Source organism: Panthera tigris (assembly GCF_018350195.1).
Source record: "Panthera tigris isolate Pti1 chromosome D3 unlocalized genomic scaffold, P.tigris_Pti1_mat1.1 chrD3_random_Un_scaffold_123, whole genome shotgun sequence".
Lineage (NCBI taxonomy): Eukaryota > Metazoa > Chordata > Mammalia > Carnivora > Felidae > Panthera > Panthera tigris.
The window spans coordinates 30,669-49,184 of record NW_024962173.1 but is presented as its reverse complement, the minus strand read 5'-3'; the positions used below and the strand labels follow the sequence as shown (position 1 = coordinate 49,184).

The 18,516-nt window shown below is 53.2% G+C and overlaps 2 protein-coding genes across 3 annotated transcripts; one reads left to right on the top strand and one right to left on the bottom strand.

Annotated features, from left to right (window-relative positions):
* The first annotated feature begins 940 nt into the window (after positions 1-940).
* LOC122236264 (tubulin alpha-3 chain) lies at positions 941-9,213 on the top strand. The gene is made up of 5 exons (XM_042977129.1): positions 941-1,035; positions 4,766-4,988; positions 5,870-6,018; positions 6,332-7,012; positions 8,816-9,213. The coding sequence occupies exons 1-5, from the start codon at positions 1,033-1,035 to the stop codon at positions 9,110-9,112; spliced, it is 1,353 nt and encodes a 450-aa protein (XP_042833063.1). The 5' UTR covers positions 941-1,032; the 3' UTR covers positions 9,113-9,213.
* A 1,378-nt stretch (positions 9,214-10,591) lies between these two features.
* LOC122230429 (mitotic-spindle organizing protein 2B) lies at positions 10,592-18,281 on the bottom strand. 2 transcript variants are annotated; one of them, XM_042977128.1, is made up of 4 exons: positions 18,081-18,281; positions 17,718-17,866; positions 16,620-16,799; positions 10,592-10,854 (listed from the first exon to the last, which is right to left on the bottom strand). In XM_042977128.1, exons 1-4 carry the CDS (start codon positions 18,242-18,244, stop codon positions 10,697-10,699), a joined length of 651 nt encoding a protein of 216 aa, XP_042833062.1. In that variant the 5' UTR covers positions 18,245-18,281; the 3' UTR covers positions 10,592-10,696. The 2 variants fall into 2 exon arrangements, with proteins under 2 accessions (XP_042833062.1, XP_042833061.1); XM_042977127.1 differs by lacking the exon at positions 16,620-16,799.
* Between the last annotated feature and the right edge of the window lie 235 nt (positions 18,282-18,516).

Here is an 18,516-nt window from a genome sequence, read left to right as displayed (position 1 = left end):
AACCCAGCCTTGGCGGGGGGAGCCTGGGGTATACCCTCCAACTCCCTTGTCCCCAGAAACTCAGAAATCCCCAGATTAAAGAAGTAATCAAATCCTGCCTGGTTCCCGGGCGCTGGATGGCAAAGGCCTTTCTGCACCGGAAAAAGGGTGGACAAGAAAGCTGGGTGCAGATTTTGGGTATGAAGCTGGCATCCATCTTGTTAGTTGTTAGTCTATCTCAAGTCTCTTGACATAGAACACACCTCCGCGGACCAGATGAAGCCACTTGAAGTAACAAAGTAACATCTGTGAACATGACTTCATAAGCCTCCAATCAACAGCGTCCACCTTCTCAGGAGACCCCCCCCCCCGCCCCCCCCCTCGCCCCCAAATTTCCCCGTAAAACCCCTCGTTTATAAGCCATCAGGGAGTTCGGGACGTTGAACACCGGTTTTACGTTCTCCTGGGTGGTGCCACACCAACCAATAGCCTATCTTCAAGGCAAAAACTTGGTGCAAGTCTTTTATTGGCTTGCGAAGCACGGGAGAGCAGCTCTCCTTTGCATTAGTTACAGGTAGATGGTGGGCAGGCCTTGAGAGGGTGTCTCGTTTGCAAAGACCGGAATCACGAGCAGACAGGTGAGTGGGCCTGGGCCTCCAAGCAAGAAGCCGGCACAAGCTTGGCGTGAAGCCACGCGCACATTGAGGCCTTACGTGCACGAAAATGTGCTATGTCCCACGCAGAGAAATCCGTGACCACTCCCACCTAACATCCCAGGATGCATCAGAATGCTCTGCTTTGGCTAGGCCACAGCCTTCCCGCCAAAGCCATATCCAATCAGAAAGCACCATACTCCGCAAGTCAAGTAACGTCCAATCAGAAGCGGGATTCCAGGCCTAGGTCCGCCCCGAGGCACTGAGGACCAATGGGCACCTGGGCAGCGGCGGGCCAATCCCGGGCCGTGTGCACAGCGCAGCAGCGGCAGTTGGGCGCGTGGCGTCTGTGGCAGCGGTTGAGGTCTGGTAACGGCGTTGGGCAGCAGCTGAACTCACCATGGTGAGGTCCCCCCCTGGCCACTCTCGGGTCATAGAGGCCCAGGCAGGAGGGAGGATGAAGCCCGCCACATGAGGCCCCTGGGTGGGGCAAGACTGCGACAAATCCTAGGGCCGGGGCTGTGTGTGTGTGTGTGTGTGTGTGTGTGTGTGTGTGGGGGGGGGGGGGGCGGGGGGGAGATCGGGGAAAGAGGGGGCTGGGGGGGGGCACGGGAGGCCCAGGGCTGCCCGGACGAACAGATGATAGTCCTCTCGCTTGTTCTCTGGGTGTGCGAACCCTGAGGGCAGCGGCAACCTGCGTCGTGGTAATGTCCCGGATGAAGGGGGGTCGGCAGGTGCAGATGTCTCCTCGAAAATTGTAACTTTATGAGCCAGGTTGGAAGCTGGGTGACCTTGACTTGTTGGGTGGCCTTGACTCAGTCTCTGAGGACAGCCGTTATGTTGGGTTCCTGAGGCCTGGAAGGTGGTTCTCAAACGTTGGGGTCCCAGGACATCCCTACAGTATGTATGTATGTATATATGTATGTATGTATGTTAACGTATGTTTATTTTTGAGAGAGAGAGACATACACACAGCACAAGTGGGGGAGGGGCAGAGAGCGAGGGAGACACGGAATCCGAAGCAGGCTCCAGGTTCTAAGCTGTCAGCACAGAGCCCAACGTGGCGTTCGAACTCATGTGATATGAGATCATGACCTGAGCTGAAGTCCAACACTTAACTGACTGAGCCACCCAGGTGCCCCTACAGTATTTCTTTTTTTATAGAGTTTATTTGAGAGAGAGAGAGAAAGAGTGCAAGTGGCGGAGGGGCGAGGGAGAGGGAGAGAGAGAATCCCAAGCAGGCTCTGCACTGCCAGCCCAGTGAGCTCAAACTCACAAACCATGAGATCATGACCTGATGGGGAAGCAAGAGTCACGCTTAACCATCTTAGCCACCCAGGCACTCCATGGACATCTCTACAGTGTAACAAAGTAGGACTCCAAAAAGCCTTTGTTTATGTGGGTTATCTCCGTAGTCGTTTGCCATGTTAGAAATTTTAAAAATATTTATTTACTTTAAGACAACATGCTGACATAAACACCAGATATCCAAGTTGCAATAGCCATAGTTTGTCGGCTCTTGCAAGGAAAATAACATTCTGTGAAAAAAGCTAGTTCAGTTGGCAACTGAAAGCACACAAGTGCTATTTCTTAAAACAGCTGTATTTCAGCAGGTGCACAAGAGCTTTATGGATACTTTCCGTTTTGTCACAGTACTTGAGGGTGGATGTTTTATAAAATAATCATTTTTTGCTTCATCATGAATATTCTGAAATGAAATTGACTTTTTTTTTTTTTTTTTTTGGTCTTTTTACCGTGAGTGCATAAGGGTGAAGAATCTAACGAACACTGGTATAGTTTGGTGCCACTACCTTGATTTGTACTAGGGCATTAACAGTTTTACCCCCCCCCCTTTTTTTTTAAGTTTATTGTTTTGAGAGAGCGTGAGAGAATCCCAGGCAGGCTCTGCACTGTCAGTGCGGAGCCCAGTGCGGGGCTTAAACTCATAAATGGTAAGATCATGACCTGAGCTGAAGTTGGATGCTTAATTGACTGAGGCACCCAAGCACCCCAGTTTTACCCACTGTTTGATTATGCACCATCAGTGAACACGGTGAAATGTGAACACGGTGAAAAGGGCTGGTTATCTCAGTAGTCCTACTGTGAAATCGCTTTAATTTCCAATTACCCTGAAGAGGTTGTGGATCTCTAGTGGCCTGAGAAGGCCGGTGATTACTTTGAGGACTGTTAGCGGGTAGGGGATCAGTAGAAACAATTGACAGGAGGAAGAGAGCAGAAAGGTCTGCGCATTTGCTGTCTGGAAGCTGAAGCTTCTGGGTACGTAGGGAACAAAGCAATCTGCCAAGAATATGAAGAGAGCAGTTGGACTGGAGCTTGAAAAGAAAGAGGATGAAGATAAGGCTGAGTAAAGTAAGGTAAAATTTTAATGATCCAGGTGAGGTTGGTGATGAATTTTGAATGGCTTTCTATTGAAAGCTAGGAATGATTTTTCTGACTGCTTTTCATTAGTTTCATTGGATAATCAGATGGAAGTGGCCTTGCAGATCATGTAGCACACCAGCCCCCATTTTGTAAAAGAAAAAACTGAGGGATTTTCTCAGGGTACAGAGCTTACTGTGATCATACTAGGGCTGAGTCCGTAGAAAACTAAATCAGGCATCCTGTGAAGCATAGGCTGCCTGGATATAAGTAAGGCAAAATGAATAATACTGATCTGTGAATGGTGTGATTGTGTGGATTCCAAAAGACTTCCCAGAGTGTTGATGAATTTCTTCTCTGAAGGAGTGCATTCCTTGTCATTGGAGAAGTTCTTTCTGCAAGTGAATAATAGTTCCTTCTGGGAGGGATTCTTAGGGTATTGTGGCGTTACGTGAATCTCTATGCCCCTAATTGGAGAGTTGGTGTTTGTGTAATAAAAAACGGGACTTCAGGGGCACCTGGCTCAGGCGGTTAAGCGTCCGACTTCAGCTCGGGTCATGATCTCCCGGTCTGTGGCTCGAGCCCCGTGTCGGACTCTGTGCTGACAGCTCAGAGCCTGGAGCCTCCTTCGGATTCTGTCTCCTCCTCTCTCTGTCCCTCCCCTGCTTGTGCTGTCTCTCCATAATAAACAAACCTTAAAAATAAGAAAAAAAAATTACCTGCCAAACTTAAAAACAGGACTTCAAGTTCTTGGTATTGTATATTAGGATTTAGGGTAGGTGGGACACCTTGAATTTTATTTGATCTCCTCTATGTATTTGTGAGGATACGGTGTCTAAAATAGAACAAATGATTAATGACTGTACAGTTATGTTTATGGCGGGAAAGATATGATACAGTCAAAAAATAGGTACTTTGAGTCTAAGGAAACCACCAAAGGACAGTGTAGTGTCCTACCATTTGTGATGCCTGGTTGCCATTAACTCCTAGCCTTGAGGTGAAGGGAGTGGTTACTAGAAGTTGAGAAGGTGGCTTTATAAAGAACACTGACTGCTGAAAGTTTGTGGCCTTGATAAACACACTCAGGGAGCCCATGGCAGTCCGGCAGGGTGGGAGCCAGGAAGTGAGCACCCTGACCACACTGTCCTCTAACCTCGCAGTCTCTTGCTGATGCCTGCCTTGGCTAATGCAACCAGAAGCCAGGTGCAAGGAAGCCCCTTTCATGCAGTCCAGATGGGTCAGCCTCCCTGAGCACAGCCCTGGGTGGAGAAAATAGAGGGTAGCTGTAGATGGGTAGATGGATGACACACATATGGTGACCACTGGCACCTGGGCCATGGTGACCTGTGTCCAAGTCCACTCTTCCTTCCCTGATCTATTAGTTGTTACATTCTCTTTGGACAGGACACCATCAGAAACTAGTAGCTATATTCTTTAGAGAATAACTGTGGCTGTATGGTGACTGTGGCTGTATGTGACTGTACGGTGTGGCGTTTACCATTGACATTACGCGTATGGTAGCAAACGCTTTTGTGTAGGGGCTAAGTCCGGCACTTAGTAGCTCGGGTGGTTTAGAGCACCTCAGTTTTCATAGGGACTTGAAAAGGGTCACATAAGCCTTCTGGGAAAGGTCTGGGAAAGCCATAGACAATGTGAAGTACATATAGATGTGTGTGTTAATATGGTTTCCATGCCATATAGTGTTGGTTCCCTTGAAGACAAGGGGATCTCAACGTTTGTGTTCTGGTTCCCAGCGCGAGTGCATCTCTATCCACGTGGGGCAGGCAGGTGTCCAGATCGGCAATGCCTGCTGGGAACTGTACTGCCTTGAACATGGAATTCAGCCCGATGGTCAGATGCCAAGTGACAAAACCATCGGTGGTGGGGATGACTCGTTCAACACGTTCTTCAGCGAGACTGGGGCTGGCAAGCATGTGCCCAGAGCGGTGTTTGTGGACCTGGAGCCCACCGTGGTCGGTAGGTGCTCGGGCACTTGGGCGGCTTTCCCGGGAGAGTGGGAGAGCCTCCCTGAAGCCCCCTCCATGCCCCCTGTGCTCCTTTGAATCCTTTCTGCAGAAAGGACGGGGTGTACAAGTACACGCCTGTGGCTACATCGGGTGAGAAACTGAGGCTCCTAAGTTAGGAGAACCTAACGTACAGGAAAAACATAGGCTGGTAATAGATTCACTCGTGGCCGCCTCAGCCCCAGGCAGGTGGTTGTGTAGACTCCACCTGCGGGGTGCCCAGGCACTGGTCCCTCCTTAACGCTGCGCACACCAAGATGCTGCTGCGTGAGAATCTTGACCTGCATCTGACAGAAAGGTAAGTAGAGAACATTCGTTGGCTTCCTCCAGATTAGAAGGCTGAAGTGGTTGCCAGGGAGAGCTGCAAGGAGAGAGCACCTTTCAGTGGCCACCCAGGGGAAGACAGGATGTCACCCTAAAGCCTGTGAGAGGCAGGCCACAGAGGGTGCCCTGATGGGACTGGCCGGCCAAAGTCATGCTGACCTGGTGACTGTCTAGCATGTAAGCGATTTTTTAGTTACACTCTTTGAGGTAGCTGTGGGTAGGAGGACATATGTATGCACGTGCAGAGTCACCTGTGTGCGGGTGTGAGTGGTTTCCCTCCTTTGAGGACCAGTCAGATTGGACTTTGTACCTCCACTTGACTTTACCTGCTGAGCCATAGATTGCTGTTGTGGTCTGCGTGTTACGCAGAGACGTTTTCTACGAGACCCTGATGCTGCCGACCGCGAGGAACGGCACGTGCTTGGTAGATCCCGACGGTCCCCAAACCCACCCCTCCTGGTGAGTTAACAACGGGCTTGAAGCCCTGCGGCCCACGTGTCCTCTTTGTAGATGAGGTGCGCACAGGGACCTACAGGCAGCTCTTCCACCCAGAGCAGCTGATCACCGGGAAGGAGGACGCAGCCAACAATTACGCCAGAGGCCATTATACCATCGGCAGGGAGATCGTCGACCTGGTCCTGGACCGGATCCGAAAACTGGTAAGGGGGTGCCGAGAAGGCTTCCTGTGGACGTTGCCCCGGACGGGAGGGTATGCAGGGATTGCGACCAGGAGGTCGCTCTGGCAAAACCCCAGGCCAGAATCTTGAGTCCACGTTTCCCTTCACGTGTGGCTTCAGTGCATCCGTACATCTCTAACGTCTGCCTTGCTTTGCTCCTGAGCGTCCTGCACGTGCGCTGTGGACGATTTGAATGTGTGATCATCCCGCAGAGGCAAAGAAGTGAGCGTGGCTTGTTGGAGGTCGGCGGTGTGGCTTCCGCGGGCACTGACTCGCGGTCTCTGGTTTCTCTCAGGCGGATCTGTGCACGGGGCTGCAGGGCTTCCTCATCTTCCACAGTTTCGGGGGCGGCACCGGCTCTGGGTTTGCGTCCCTGCTCATGGAGCGGCTGTCGGTGGACTACGGCAAGAAGTCCAAGCTGGAGTTTGCCATCTACCCGGCCCCCCAGGTGTCCACGGCCGTGGTGGAGCCCTACAACTCCATCCTGACCACCCACACGACCCTGGAGCATTCTGACTGTGCCTTCATGGTGGACAACGAAGCCATCTACGACATATGCCGGCGCAACCTGGATATCGAGCGGCCCACGTACACCAACCTTAATCGTCTGATCGGGCAGATCGTGTCCTCCATCACGGCCTCCCTGCGATTCGATGGGGCCCTGAACGTGGACTTGACGGAATTCCAGACCAACCTGGTCCCCTACCCCCGCATCCACTTCCCCCTGGCCACCTACGCCCCGGTCATCTCAGCGGAGAAGGCGTACCACGAGCAGCTGTCTGTGGCCGAGATCACCAATGCCTGTTTTGAGCCGGCTAACCAGATGGTCAAGTGTGACCCTCGGCACGGCAAGTATATGGCCTGCTGCATGTTGTACAGGGGGGACGTGGTCCCGAAAGATGTCAACGCAGCCATCGCCACCATCAAGACCAAGCGCACCATCCAGTTTGTGGATTGGTGCCCAACTGGATTTAAGGTAGGACTGGGTGATGTTGAGTGGTGTTCCCGGTCAGCAGGCAGCCGACCAAGCACAGCATGCCCTTTGTAGGGTATGCCCTGTTCCATGGCAGCCAGCCCCTTGGTCACAAATTAGTGAGCCAGAGTGATAATTTATTCAGTGGTGCCATTTGAACTCCCTTCCTGAGTTATCACATTGTGTATCTGTGTGAGAATTTTCTTTTTTAACAGAACAGAAAGTTTGGGGAAGGATTTTTGTTGCCGCTTCTGGGTGAAAGAATTAGTGTGGGAAAAATAGTTTGGACTTAGAAATGTAGCAATTTTCAAGGGCATTTTGACAATTTATGTGGATATTTGAAATCGGGGTATCACTATAAACATCAGTGTTCCTAAATCCCACGTCATTCTTCAGGCATAAGGAAATTAAACCAAACCTAAATGTCCCATGCAGCATTTGATTTAACGAAAAATGGTCATGGATGTTTTCGGAAGAAATGGCAACATACTCATTTCTCTGTTAGTAGGATTGGCAAGTTTGGACAGAGGCTGCCTCCAACACAGTTTGTGCCAGTCTTCCATCTGATACAGAATAGGAAACTTGCTGTAGCTCTTCAGCTTTGTCCAGTACTTGGACGCTAAACTGTCGATGCTTTCCATCTGGGAAAATGTGCTTCCCTCTGCCTTGCTTTCCATGCCGCCTAGCTGGCTCAGACCTTACTGCTTCTGGTGGGCTTGCTGCAGCGGGTCCTTCACTAGCCCTTCCTATTCTGGGTTCAGGGATCGGCACAGTTGGCAGACCAGCCATGTAGAGTTTTATGTGGACACACCCACACCTGTTCATTGGTGTCTCGTTGTGGCTGCTTTTGTGCTCCAAAGAGAGAATTAAGCAATTGTGACAGAGACCATGTGGCCCACCCAGCCTAGAATATGTGCTGTCTTGCTCTTTTTTTTGTTAACGTTTATTTTTATTGTTGAGACAGAGAGAGACAGAGCATGAACGGGGGGAGGGTCAGAGCGAGAGGGAGACACAGAATCTGAAACAGGCTCCAGGTTCCGAGCTGTCAGCACAGAGCCCGACGCGGGGCTCGAACTCAGGCCGTGAGATCACGACCTGAGCTGAAGTTGCACACCTTAACCAACTGAGCCACCCAGGCGTCCCTGTCTTGCTCTTTATAGACAAAGTTTGCCGACCCCAGCTCTAACTGACCCTGTGTATCCCTGCCCAAACCTCTGGTCGTGTTGTCTCCTGGTTTGGAAACTTAGAATGCCTCCCCTTTTGGACCCAGCCCTCGAATATCACCCCCTTTCTCCTACTTAGCACACACATAGGCCACCTCCTGTTGCAGTAGTAGCAACAGTCCTAGGACCTGAGGGTGTGCCTGTCGCCCTGTTATGCACAGGCTGGCTCATTTGGTAGGAGACCGGGGGTACGATCTCCCCTGGTGATAACAACCATAGTACTCTGAATCGAGTGGAAAAGGTTTCAGCTCCAGAAATGAATCCCCATCTTGTAGAAGCCTATGGGGAAAATAACATGAGGAATACAAAGCAGTGTCCCCTTTTAGAAGAAACAGCCCTGTTACCTGAGCACCTGTCACATGTCTCAGTTGCTGGGACACAGCCCTTCAGGCAACTTGGGACTGAGCCGGGAGCCAGGGCTCCTTTCCCCAGTTTTGCTGGTCTGGAAACCAGCACCCTGCTCACCTGACACCTTGCCGGGCACAAAGAAGGCACCTGCATGTCTTTTGTTTCCATGAAAGCAGCTACCATTTCTGGGTTTGACACAAGTTTCACAGACTGTTTTCTTCCCCTTCTCTGGCAGGTGGGCATCAACTACCAACCCCCGACTGTCGTTCCCGGAGGGGACCTGGCCAGGGTGCAGCGGGCCGTGTGCATGCTGAGCAACACTACCGCCATTGCCGAGGCCTGGGCCCGCCTAGACCATAAGTTTGACCTCATGTATGCAAAGCGAGCCTTTGTGCACTGGTACGTGGGGGAAGGCATGGAGGAAGGGGAGTTCTCCGAGGCCCGGGAGGACCTGGCAGCTCTGGAGAAAGATTATGAAGAGGTGGGTGTGGATTCCGTGGAAGCAGAGGCTGAAGAAGGGGAAGAATACTGAATGGGGACATGGCTGGCAGGCATTCCTCTCTCCCTCTCTCTCTTGCCACCCTGCAGCACAGGTGGTTTTCAGTTGTTTCCAATTAAAGTTTCTGTATGAAACTTCGGTCTATTGTGATGCCCCTTTGGGATGCACTCATGCGACTGCACAGATGGGTGGGACCCCAAGGCCTGTCAGGCCGTGTGGAAAGCTGTCCTGGGCTGCACTGTGAGTTGTGTACAGCACTACCTACATCTGTAGGGAGCCAGTGCATACTTGACATGATCTGCATGACCTGGGGAAAACAGTTATTTCCAAATTGAGGTTCCAAAGCACAAAGATTTCCTAGATTCTAGCGAAACTGAGTTAGGCTTTCAATTGAATTTGCAATTTTTCAGGTTTCTCTGTTGATGGCACATGGTGACTAATGTGTAAGTTTGGAACTGGAGTTTGAACACCTGAGGTCCATGGAAGGGGGCTGTCCACAAAGTCCTTAATGCTGTGGGTCAAATGTGTAGGGTGAGGACATTCGGCAGGGGCGGGGGGGGTGTGTTGGAGTTTTATTGGATTCTCCATGGCATTCACAGTCACAGGGTGAGCTCTAGATTACGGTTCATCTTTGACTTTACTGTGCACGTAACCTGTAAGACAGCATTTCCACTCCACCCTCAGACCCTTGCAGCTCTACCCTGGGAATGGTCTCGGCAAAAGCACTGCACCTTTCTCTTTAGCGAAACATGTTGACGTGCATTTATAAAAGTTTTAGTAGGGGCGCCTGGGTGGCTCAGTCGGTTGAGCGTCGGACTTCAGCTCAGGTCATGATCTCACGGTCCGTGAGTTCGAGCCCGCGTCAGGCTCTGTGCTGACCACTCAGAGCCTGGAGCCTATTTCAGATTCTGTGTCTCCCTCTCTCTCTGACCCTCCCCCATTCATGCTCTGTCTCTCTCTGTCTCAAAAATAAATAAACGTTAAAAAAAATAATTAAAAAAAAAAGTTTTAGTAACAAGAGTTTGAACTGTGCAGGTCACTTCTATGTGGATTTTTTACAGCATGGTACTGTGAATGTATTTCTCTTACGATTTTCTTTTCTCCAGTTTCCTACAGTATAATACAGTATATAATAGTATATGATATACATAGTGTATGTATACAGTCTATAATACATACGTAAAAGATGTGTTAGTTGACTGTATATTAACAGTAAGGCTCCCTACTAACAGTAGGCTGTTGGTAGTTAAGTTCTGGGGAGTCAAAAGTTACGCTGGGATTTTCAACTATGCAGGGGTTGGTGCCCCTGACCCCCATTTGTTCATGGGCCAACCATACAGAGATTTTTCTGTATGACCTGAAAATAAGGTATAGTAGGGTGAAACCACTGGTTTAGGTCAGTTGGTTGTTACGTTCAGCTGCAGTACATCCAGGCCCACAATGCAAAACTGATTCTCAATCTTTGAGCCTTAATGTATTCAAAAGGTGATAGAAAACAGCTTGGATGGACCCTCGGTTTTTCACAAAGCTTTATTACCAACCGGAGGAAACCACACGTAGCCTCTGCTAGGAGGCTGGTGGAGCCCACAGCTGGGTGGCGTGAGAAGTCTGCCCGTCTCAGGTGCTGCTCCGAGTGGGGCTCTTCCCCGGCCCGCCCCCCTTCGGCAGCCTGGTAGCACTGGGTTGTCGGGGCATTCTTTGGCTGGATCCTTCCCGGCCGCCACGTTCTGCCAGTGCTGGGCCTCCACCCAGAGCCGTGCTGCCTTTGTTTCTCCCTGAGCGGACGCAGAACACAATTGTTAGGAACCAGGGCAAACTCCACAGTCGGCACACCTACTACATCTGTGTTCCTTGCACATTACGTCTGGTACATCTCTGTCCGACCTTTCAGCCAGGGATCCTCTCAGCTCTGAGCCCTGAGGCTGAGGACCACCTGGAGAGGGCACATCCAAGAGAAGTCCTCGACAGAGTGCAAGAGGCCCTGGAGCATAGGTCCTAGGACAGAAGCAGCACGAGGAACAATGGGGAAAGTCCGCAAGGCCCATTTAGGGAAAGGTGAGCTCAGCCGGTTGACTCCTGCCCTGGAGAGTGTAAGGAATCGCCCGACCACCAGCAGCACAGGAGGGCTCGCCACCAGGGCCACCACTTTGAAGCCTCCCCTGGCGCTCCCTGCTCCAGATCACCCACAGCTGAACTGCTGGAAGCACATCCATCAAGAATGGAAGTCAGGCTTTTGCATTTGGACCTTGGAATCTTTCCCTCAGGCATTTCCCTGACTACCTCAAAGTATTTTGCAAACTTTTGCTGGTCAAGCCTCTTGCTCTCAAGTTCAGCTCCAGGATCCTGTGACTGGCTTCATGCTGAGGCTTGACTGCTCAGAGGAAGCTTGCCCTGACCACAGGTAGTCACATTCAGATGGAGACCACTGGTGCAGATATCCCTTGACTTGTAATTTACTTACCTTCCCCTCTTTCTGTGAAGACCGGAAGATCTGTAATCACACTTGGGCCAAACTTTATTCTAAAGGAATTCAGGATGTTGACAGCATTCACAAGACTGAGAGGACACCAGGAGGCACAAAATGCGCCCAGGGAGCAGGCTCACCCCCTGGGTCACAGTCCCTCCCCACTGGGCCTTCCCCAGCCAGGGCTCCTCTCTGCTCCAGCCTGGCAGGGTCCATCCTGCAGACTCTGACCAGGGGATGCGTCCCATGTTTGACCCTCAACCTTAATGTCAGTTCTTAGTCAAATAAACAGCCTGCAATGGGGACATGTGGGTTTTTGGAGAAAAGACACCATGAATTTCTTGGGGGCATGTTGAGTCACTCCTGGTTCACCATTTGTCACCTGGAACAAGGGGAGGCACCTACATTTGTGACACTGCAGATCCTGGCTTCTTCAAGACATCAGACTCCCTTTCCATCCTCTCTGACACTACTTTCTCCCCAGGACTCCTACAGAGATAGGACAGCCCTTCCTAAGAGCATTTCTGAACAGCTCCTCCCCAGGGAACAACAGGGGGGCTTTGCTGCCTAGTGGGGTGGAAAGGGTTACCATGGTGCCACTGCTTGGAATTCCACAGCTCAGATTTTCCCCTGCCCTGCCTCCCTGGGCTTGCACAGGTTTGATTCAATGGAGATGTAATAACACGTTACAGAGGACCAAGGGCATGTGGTGGGGTGAAGCTGGGCCAACTCAGCCTGCCAGTGGTTCATGGAAAAAACAAAAGTAGAGAACCGTCACCACACATTTCCTTTTTCCGGTTACACATTCTGATATTCTGGTTCCCGCTGACTGGTCAGTGGGCAAGGATCCTGTCTCCTGTGAGTGCACGAGCCCCGCCACTCTACAGCTCCCAACCTGCTGGTCAGCTATGAGGCCATGTCCCTCTCCAGGCCTGGCCAGACTGGCATAACTCATCTGTAGCACCTGGCCTACCCCTGCATGCTTAGGCATCCTACAGACTAGGCCCAGGGCCCCTGAAGGACCTGAAAATATAGCTCAAGCATAGGCCACCCCCAAAATGGCAGTGTGGGTCTCAGACGTGGGCCCGGGTCTGAATGCAGCTTTTCTTCACCCTGCCATATATCTGAATTTCCTCTCCCCCTCAGTATAATGACCAGGGCCCTTCTGGAAACTCCAGGATGAGAGGAAAGGAGAAAATAGCAAATAATGTTCATTTTTAACCTTGATGAGGCTGACAAACCCTGGAAATAAGACACCAATGTAAATTTGAGCCATTAAGAAAACCATCTAACCGTTTATCGAGCTCTGCAATTCTTGGAACCTTCAGGAATCACATGCTCTCAGTTAGTGGAGAGACCCACTTAGGCCTCATGCAGAGCTGGGGAGGCATTCTGGTCTGAGGAGAATGGTGTGAGGGCCTGTCAGTGGACAGACCTGCTCTGTCCTGGACACAGCAGGGGACTTTCTGCAACCGGTCTTACCTGCCCCAGCTCCCTGCAATGGGGTAGTTAGGGTCCGATGGATTGGAGGGCAGGACTGAGCCAAGGGTGATTATAGGCTAGGGTGGGTGGCAGTGACATGCCCCCAGGCCCGATGCCTGAGGAGCCCTCACGGGTGTCAAAGACAATGAGCACTGAAGGTTAAAAACAGCCTGGCTCACGGTGTTAAAAAGTTGGTGCTCCTCCTACCCCTAATACCTGCCCGAACCGCCCCCAACCCCAGATGAAGCAAAACCCCAAAGGCAACCCTAAACACACCCCCTGCAGCTGGGGAGCTGGCCCGCCCCAGCGGGACCCACTGAACCATTTAACTCTGGTGTGGCCCATGTGATCCCAACTCCCCATCCCCTGCAAGCTCTGTTGGCAGAGGTGCGGGGGGATCAAGTGTTGACAAAAAGCCCAGAATGTGAGAAGCTGCTCCCATCTTGCCCATGTTCCCCGGGAGTGGCCTTTCTCCTGCATGGTGGGAGCACTCCCTCGTGCTCAAATGGGCCGGTGGGGCCCCTGCGGTCAAATATTAGTGAGGGGCCGTAAGCGGACACTGGATGTGTGTGTGAGGAAGGAAAAGAACAAGGGGGTGAGGCAGCATAGCAAGTGCCCTGATATCCTCAAGGCTGGCTGGCAAGGTCTGGTGGCCAGGGTGAGCGTGCAGCCAGGACCACCTATCACTGCTACTCGAGAGCCCACCAGAAGGTCTACACCCACCAGCCAGTCCTGCCGCCCTCTCTGGCTGAGCACACAGAAGTGGCTTAATCAGTGCTTCCAGAACACATACAGACATAATGACAAAGACTGATGTGCACCATGGACATGCATACATGCACTTTTGACCCTTAACTGGGCCTGTGCTTCTTAGGAGATGTGACCCTCTCCTGCACACATGCGGTACATACAGCCCTGACTCAGTGTTTCAGGCAAAGTACAATTGTTCTGGAGCAGCGCTGTCCCAACAGAAATATGATGTGAACCACATGTAACTCATTTTCCAGTAGCAACATTAAAAAGTAAAAAGTTGGGGCGCCTGGGTGGCGCAGTCGGTTAAGCGTCCGACTTCAGCCAGGTCACGATCTCACAGTCCGGGAGTTCGAGCCCCGCGTCGGGCTCTGGGCTGATGGCTCGGAGCCTGGAGCCTGTTTCCGATTCTGTGTCTTCCTCTCTCTCTGCCCCTCCCTCGTTCATGCTCTGTCTCTCTCTGTCCCAAAAATAAATAAAAAACGTTGAAAAAAAAAATTAAAAAAAAAAAAAAAGTAAAAAGTGGGGGAGGGGCCGGGTGGGCTCAGTCAGTTAGGTGTCCGACTTCGGCTCGGGTCATGATCTCATGGTTTGGGGGGTGGAGCCCTGTGTTGGGCTCTGTGCTGACAGCTCAGAGCCTGGAGCCTGCTTTGGATTCTGTGTCCCCCTCTCTCTCTGCCCCTCCCCCAGTTGAGCTCTGTCTCTCTCTCTCTCAAAAATAAATAAATGTTAAAAAAAAAAAAAAGTAAAAAGAAACAGGAAATTAATGTAAATCATGTATTTTAATTAACCTAAAATGTGCAATATTACCATTTCAGCATGTAATCGATATGAAAATTACTTGTGAGGTATTCTTTTTGTTCCAGTTCTCTGGCATCTGGGTGTCTGGTGTATACTTAAACTTGCAGTGAGTCTCAGCCGCAAGCCCTGGGGGGCCCATGGCTCCTGTATTGGACAGCGCAGCTCTGTGTAGGGCTCACAGCTTCTGCATACCAAACTTCATCTTACACATTCCAGAGGAACATCTTTTTAAAGCATACAGTTTCCCTAAACCTCAGCAGAGAACACTCGACCGAATTTTATTTTTCCTTGGTGACCACACCCTCATCATGACAAGCATTTACCCTCTTTGTGCTCTTAGGGTCTTCTGTTTCCCCATGTTCTGCCTAGTAGAGCCAGGAATGGATGAGCTTGTCAGTGACAGTCCCCACAGGCCACCTGGATGCTGTGCATGCTGCAGCTTACCAGATCAAACTCCTGGGCGGGCCTCCAGCCCCTGGTCTGCAGCAGCTGCCACCCCAATTCTGTGGGAAACCTAAGGCCAGCGAGCCCTAACAGCCCCAAACCCCCATCATGATCCTAGGCCACCACAGTCCCCCAACTGATCACTCTGACAACTCTCCTCATTTTTTTCTACCTCAGATTCTGCCCAAGGTCTGTGTGGACAGACAGATTCTGCAACATGTGGCCTCAGAGCTCTTGATCTCTGATGGCCTCTGCCTCTTGGCCACAGCACACTCCTGGCATGGCCCCTCATGTGCCCCACTCCCCTCCACTGCCTCCCCACCAACCCCCTCTCCAGGCTGCCCTCTACCCTCACTGGGCATCTCCCCAGGACCTCTATGTCCTCATATCCTGGCCACTGGCTGCCCAACCCAGCAGACCCAAGGCATAAGCACTTGAGAAAACCCTGTGGGGCCCAGCACTCCACGCCACTCCTGTCCCTATGCTTGGGGCTTCTTCCCCACCTCTCTCCGAGCCCCTCTATGTCAGTGCTCTGAGCACCAAAGCAAACCCACTCCACCTCTGGGCTCTCCGCCCTCCCTTTCCCACCTCTCCCCTCCAAGCTCAGGCCTGCTCCCACCAGTGACCTGGGCCCACATCTCAGGCTGGAGCGCTCCCCACTACTCCTACCTCAAAGGGCTGCAGGGCAACAGGACTCTGAGCCTGCGTAACCCTTGCTGCTCCAGCAAGGCTGGCTACACTGGCTTCCTCCTGTCTCTGTCACCATTGGTGTATCTAGCCATCTCCCAAACTGGAAGGGGGACCTGTCCATCTCACAGCCCCCCTGAGCCCTCAGCGCTGAGAGCCAGCCTGGCACCCAGTCACTGGGTGAGCAAGCAGCAACACCCCCTTGAAAGAGGAGGGCTCCATTCCCAGTTTCTCCCTCCCTCTCCCCACTGATTCCTCAACTCAGCCTTGTAGTCTACTGGCTCTACCCTGACCTGCCCCTTGGCCCTTCCCCATGCCGAGTTTCAGGTGGCACCTAGAACAGCGAGGTAGGTGATGTGGGAAAGGATACGGAGAGCACAGCCAGGGCATCTGTGGGATCTCAGCCCCTCACACGCCCCTGGCTCTGGGCCTCCAGCCTCACCACACCGGGCAATGCCTGGAAGGTACCCTCAGCTCAGGAAACAGGCAGGAAAGGACAATCACATCTTACCCTCTAGGCTACCTGTCAGGTGACAGCATCTAAGCAACCAAGGCGTTTCTCACACCTAAGGCTTCCCTCTCTACAGCAAAGTAAAGGCTCTCCTGCCCCTTGGCCTGTTGCCCTCCTCTCGGGGTGAGGGCACCTCTACAGAGCACAAGTCACACCTGGCAGAATTGGCCTCTGGGGGCAGGGGGCGTTGGTCCCATTCCAGCAGTACTGCAAGTGGTCTCTAATAAACCAAGATCTGAAATTGTGTCCCCAATCCCTAAGCTGTGTAACAGGGATGGCCCATAGGGTCCTGCCCTGGCAGTTCATCTCCAAGTTGCTCTGACTCTCGAATAGGGGCCACAGCAGTTTCCACAGAAACAAGAAAGAGCACCAACCCCCAGAGATAAACCAGTAAACGCAACCTGCAAAAGGAGAGAACAGGCAGCAAGAGAACCGGAGGGAACCGGGGGGCCCTGGAGAGAGAGGCGAGTGCGTGGCAGCTGGGCCGTGGAGCAGAACCGGAGAGGCCGCAGGCCGCGGGGCCGAGGAAAAGGAGGGCCTTGCAGGGGAACTACAGCTCTTGGCAGAGAGAAAGGAGGCCTCTGGAGGTCAGAGAGAGACACAAAGAGAGCAGACAGAGCGTGGATCAGTAAGGAAGCCTGCGCTCCAGTGCCCAGGGCCTCTCAGGAAAGGGGGCGTGGGTACCCAGGGCCCTGGCACTCCCTCCCACAGGGACCCAGCCTGCCCCCCACCTGAACGTCGGCCCCTTCTCAGGATGTCTGTGAGTGCCCGAATGCTTCTGGCCAAGCATTCAGGTTGTTTCTGAAACTGGGAGCAGATGCGACACACCAGGAGGATGCAGCTGGAGCTCCACTGTGACACCTTTGTCATGGGCACCTGCTTATCCCCCAGTCATGCCTCTCGAGAGTGAGGAGGCCCCTCAAACTTGAGCCCAGTGCGGTGCCCACTCAGGCCTCTGCACCCTGCGTGTCTAGGGCAGCCAGGGGCTGCCATGATGACCCGTCCTGCAATCCGAGGAAGAACGCTCAGCTGGCTAGACTCCTGGGCAGCACCTGGGCCCAGATGGGGTATAGGCTAAGGGGTGGCAGTAAGACCTCTGCCTGCCCCGCTCCCTGAACACTTTCCTGGAGGCTGTACACACCGTGAGAACAGGAACCAAAGCCACCTTGTTCCCGTGTTTGTGGAATGAAAGCATTTCTACCCAAGGAAGGAGGCAGAATCCCACATGAGGCTTAGCCTGCTGGCCACCCTGGACACCCACTTTGCGACCACCTGATCTGGACTTGCATATGTAGCAAAGGGTAGCAAAGAAACGAAACTGGGGACTGGAAACCAAAAGGCGAGCCCTTGGGCAGTCCCTGTGCGTCCTGGGACAAGACGCACAGTAAGGCCAGGCCACTCAGGACCAAGCCCACCTTGTGTCTGGCACCGCCCACGTGCCTCCCCTGCCACCCGCCTCCTGAGTCACAGGGGCAGGGAGCACCGGGCCCAGCTCTGACCTCGGGTCTCCGGGACGCTCGATGTGGGCAGAGACACGGCCACAGGGTCCTGGGGCTCGCTCGCCAGCCTCTGCCCAGCACACATGGACTTGAGCATCTGGAAGACAGCGAGGGGCGCCACGTTCAGCTTCAGCAGGTCCACCAGGATCCTGGAGAGAACACACGCGGTGGCCAGTGAGCCTTCCTCGCCCAGGCTCAGGAAGGCCACTTCCCTCAAGACCCCAACTCTACTCTGGGCGCTCAAAGGGGTCCGAAAAGGGCGGGGTGGGGGTGGGGGGCTCCTCCAGATCAGAGGCCCGGGCGGGGGAGCAGGGGTGTCTGGGGGGTAGGATGAGCGCGCACTCCCCACCCGCGCGCGCTCACTTGAACACGTCGGGGTCTATGGCGCCACCCGCCGCCTGCGCCAACTCGTAAAGTTCCATCTCCTCGGCGCTCAGCACCTTCTTCCGCCGCAGCGCGAGCTTCTGCAGGGCCGCCTCCAGCCCCGGGGGTGCTCCCGGCCCGGGGCCCGCGCCCGGGGCCGCCATGTACCCGGCTAGCGGGAAGACGAGCGCCCCGCCCCGCCCCGCCCCGCCCCGCCCCGCCCCGCCGCGCTCCCTCCTCTGACCCCGCCTCCGCCGGGCCCCTCCGGCAGCTCCCACAGCGCCTTCTACTGGCTCCGCCGGTCGCTTCTCTCCCTGCAGCGCTACCGCCTGGCCTGCCCCGCAGCCCTACAGCAGAGGGCGCAAACCGGTTTGTCTCCTCTCCGCCGTTCGATCCGCAGAATTTACCTGCGGGATGATGAGGGATAAAAGCAGAA

Excerpts from the sequence above, each read along its gene's own strand:
- LOC122236264 (XM_042977129.1), top strand. Across the intron at positions 4,989-5,869 it reads CCTGGAGCCCACCGTGGTCG|ATGAGGTGCGCACAGGGACC; the intron begins GTAGGTGCTCGG and ends TCCTCTTTGTAG. Across the intron at positions 7,013-8,815 it reads GGTGCCCAACTGGATTTAAG|GTGGGCATCAACTACCAACC; the intron begins GTAGGACTGGGT and ends CTTCTCTGGCAG.
- LOC122230429 (XM_042977128.1), bottom strand. The coding sequence starts at position 18,244 with ATGGCGGCCCCGGGCGCGGGCCCCGGGCCGGGAGCACCCCCGGGGCTG. Across the intron at positions 16,800-17,717 it reads GAGCGTCCCGGAGACCCGAG|AGGCCTCCTTTCTCTCTGCC; the intron begins GTCAGAGCTGGG and ends TCTGACCTCCAG. Across the intron at positions 10,855-16,619 it reads CCTGTTCTCTCCTTTTGCAG|GGAGAAACAAAGGCAGCACG; the intron begins GTTGCGTTTACT and ends GCGTCCGCTCAG.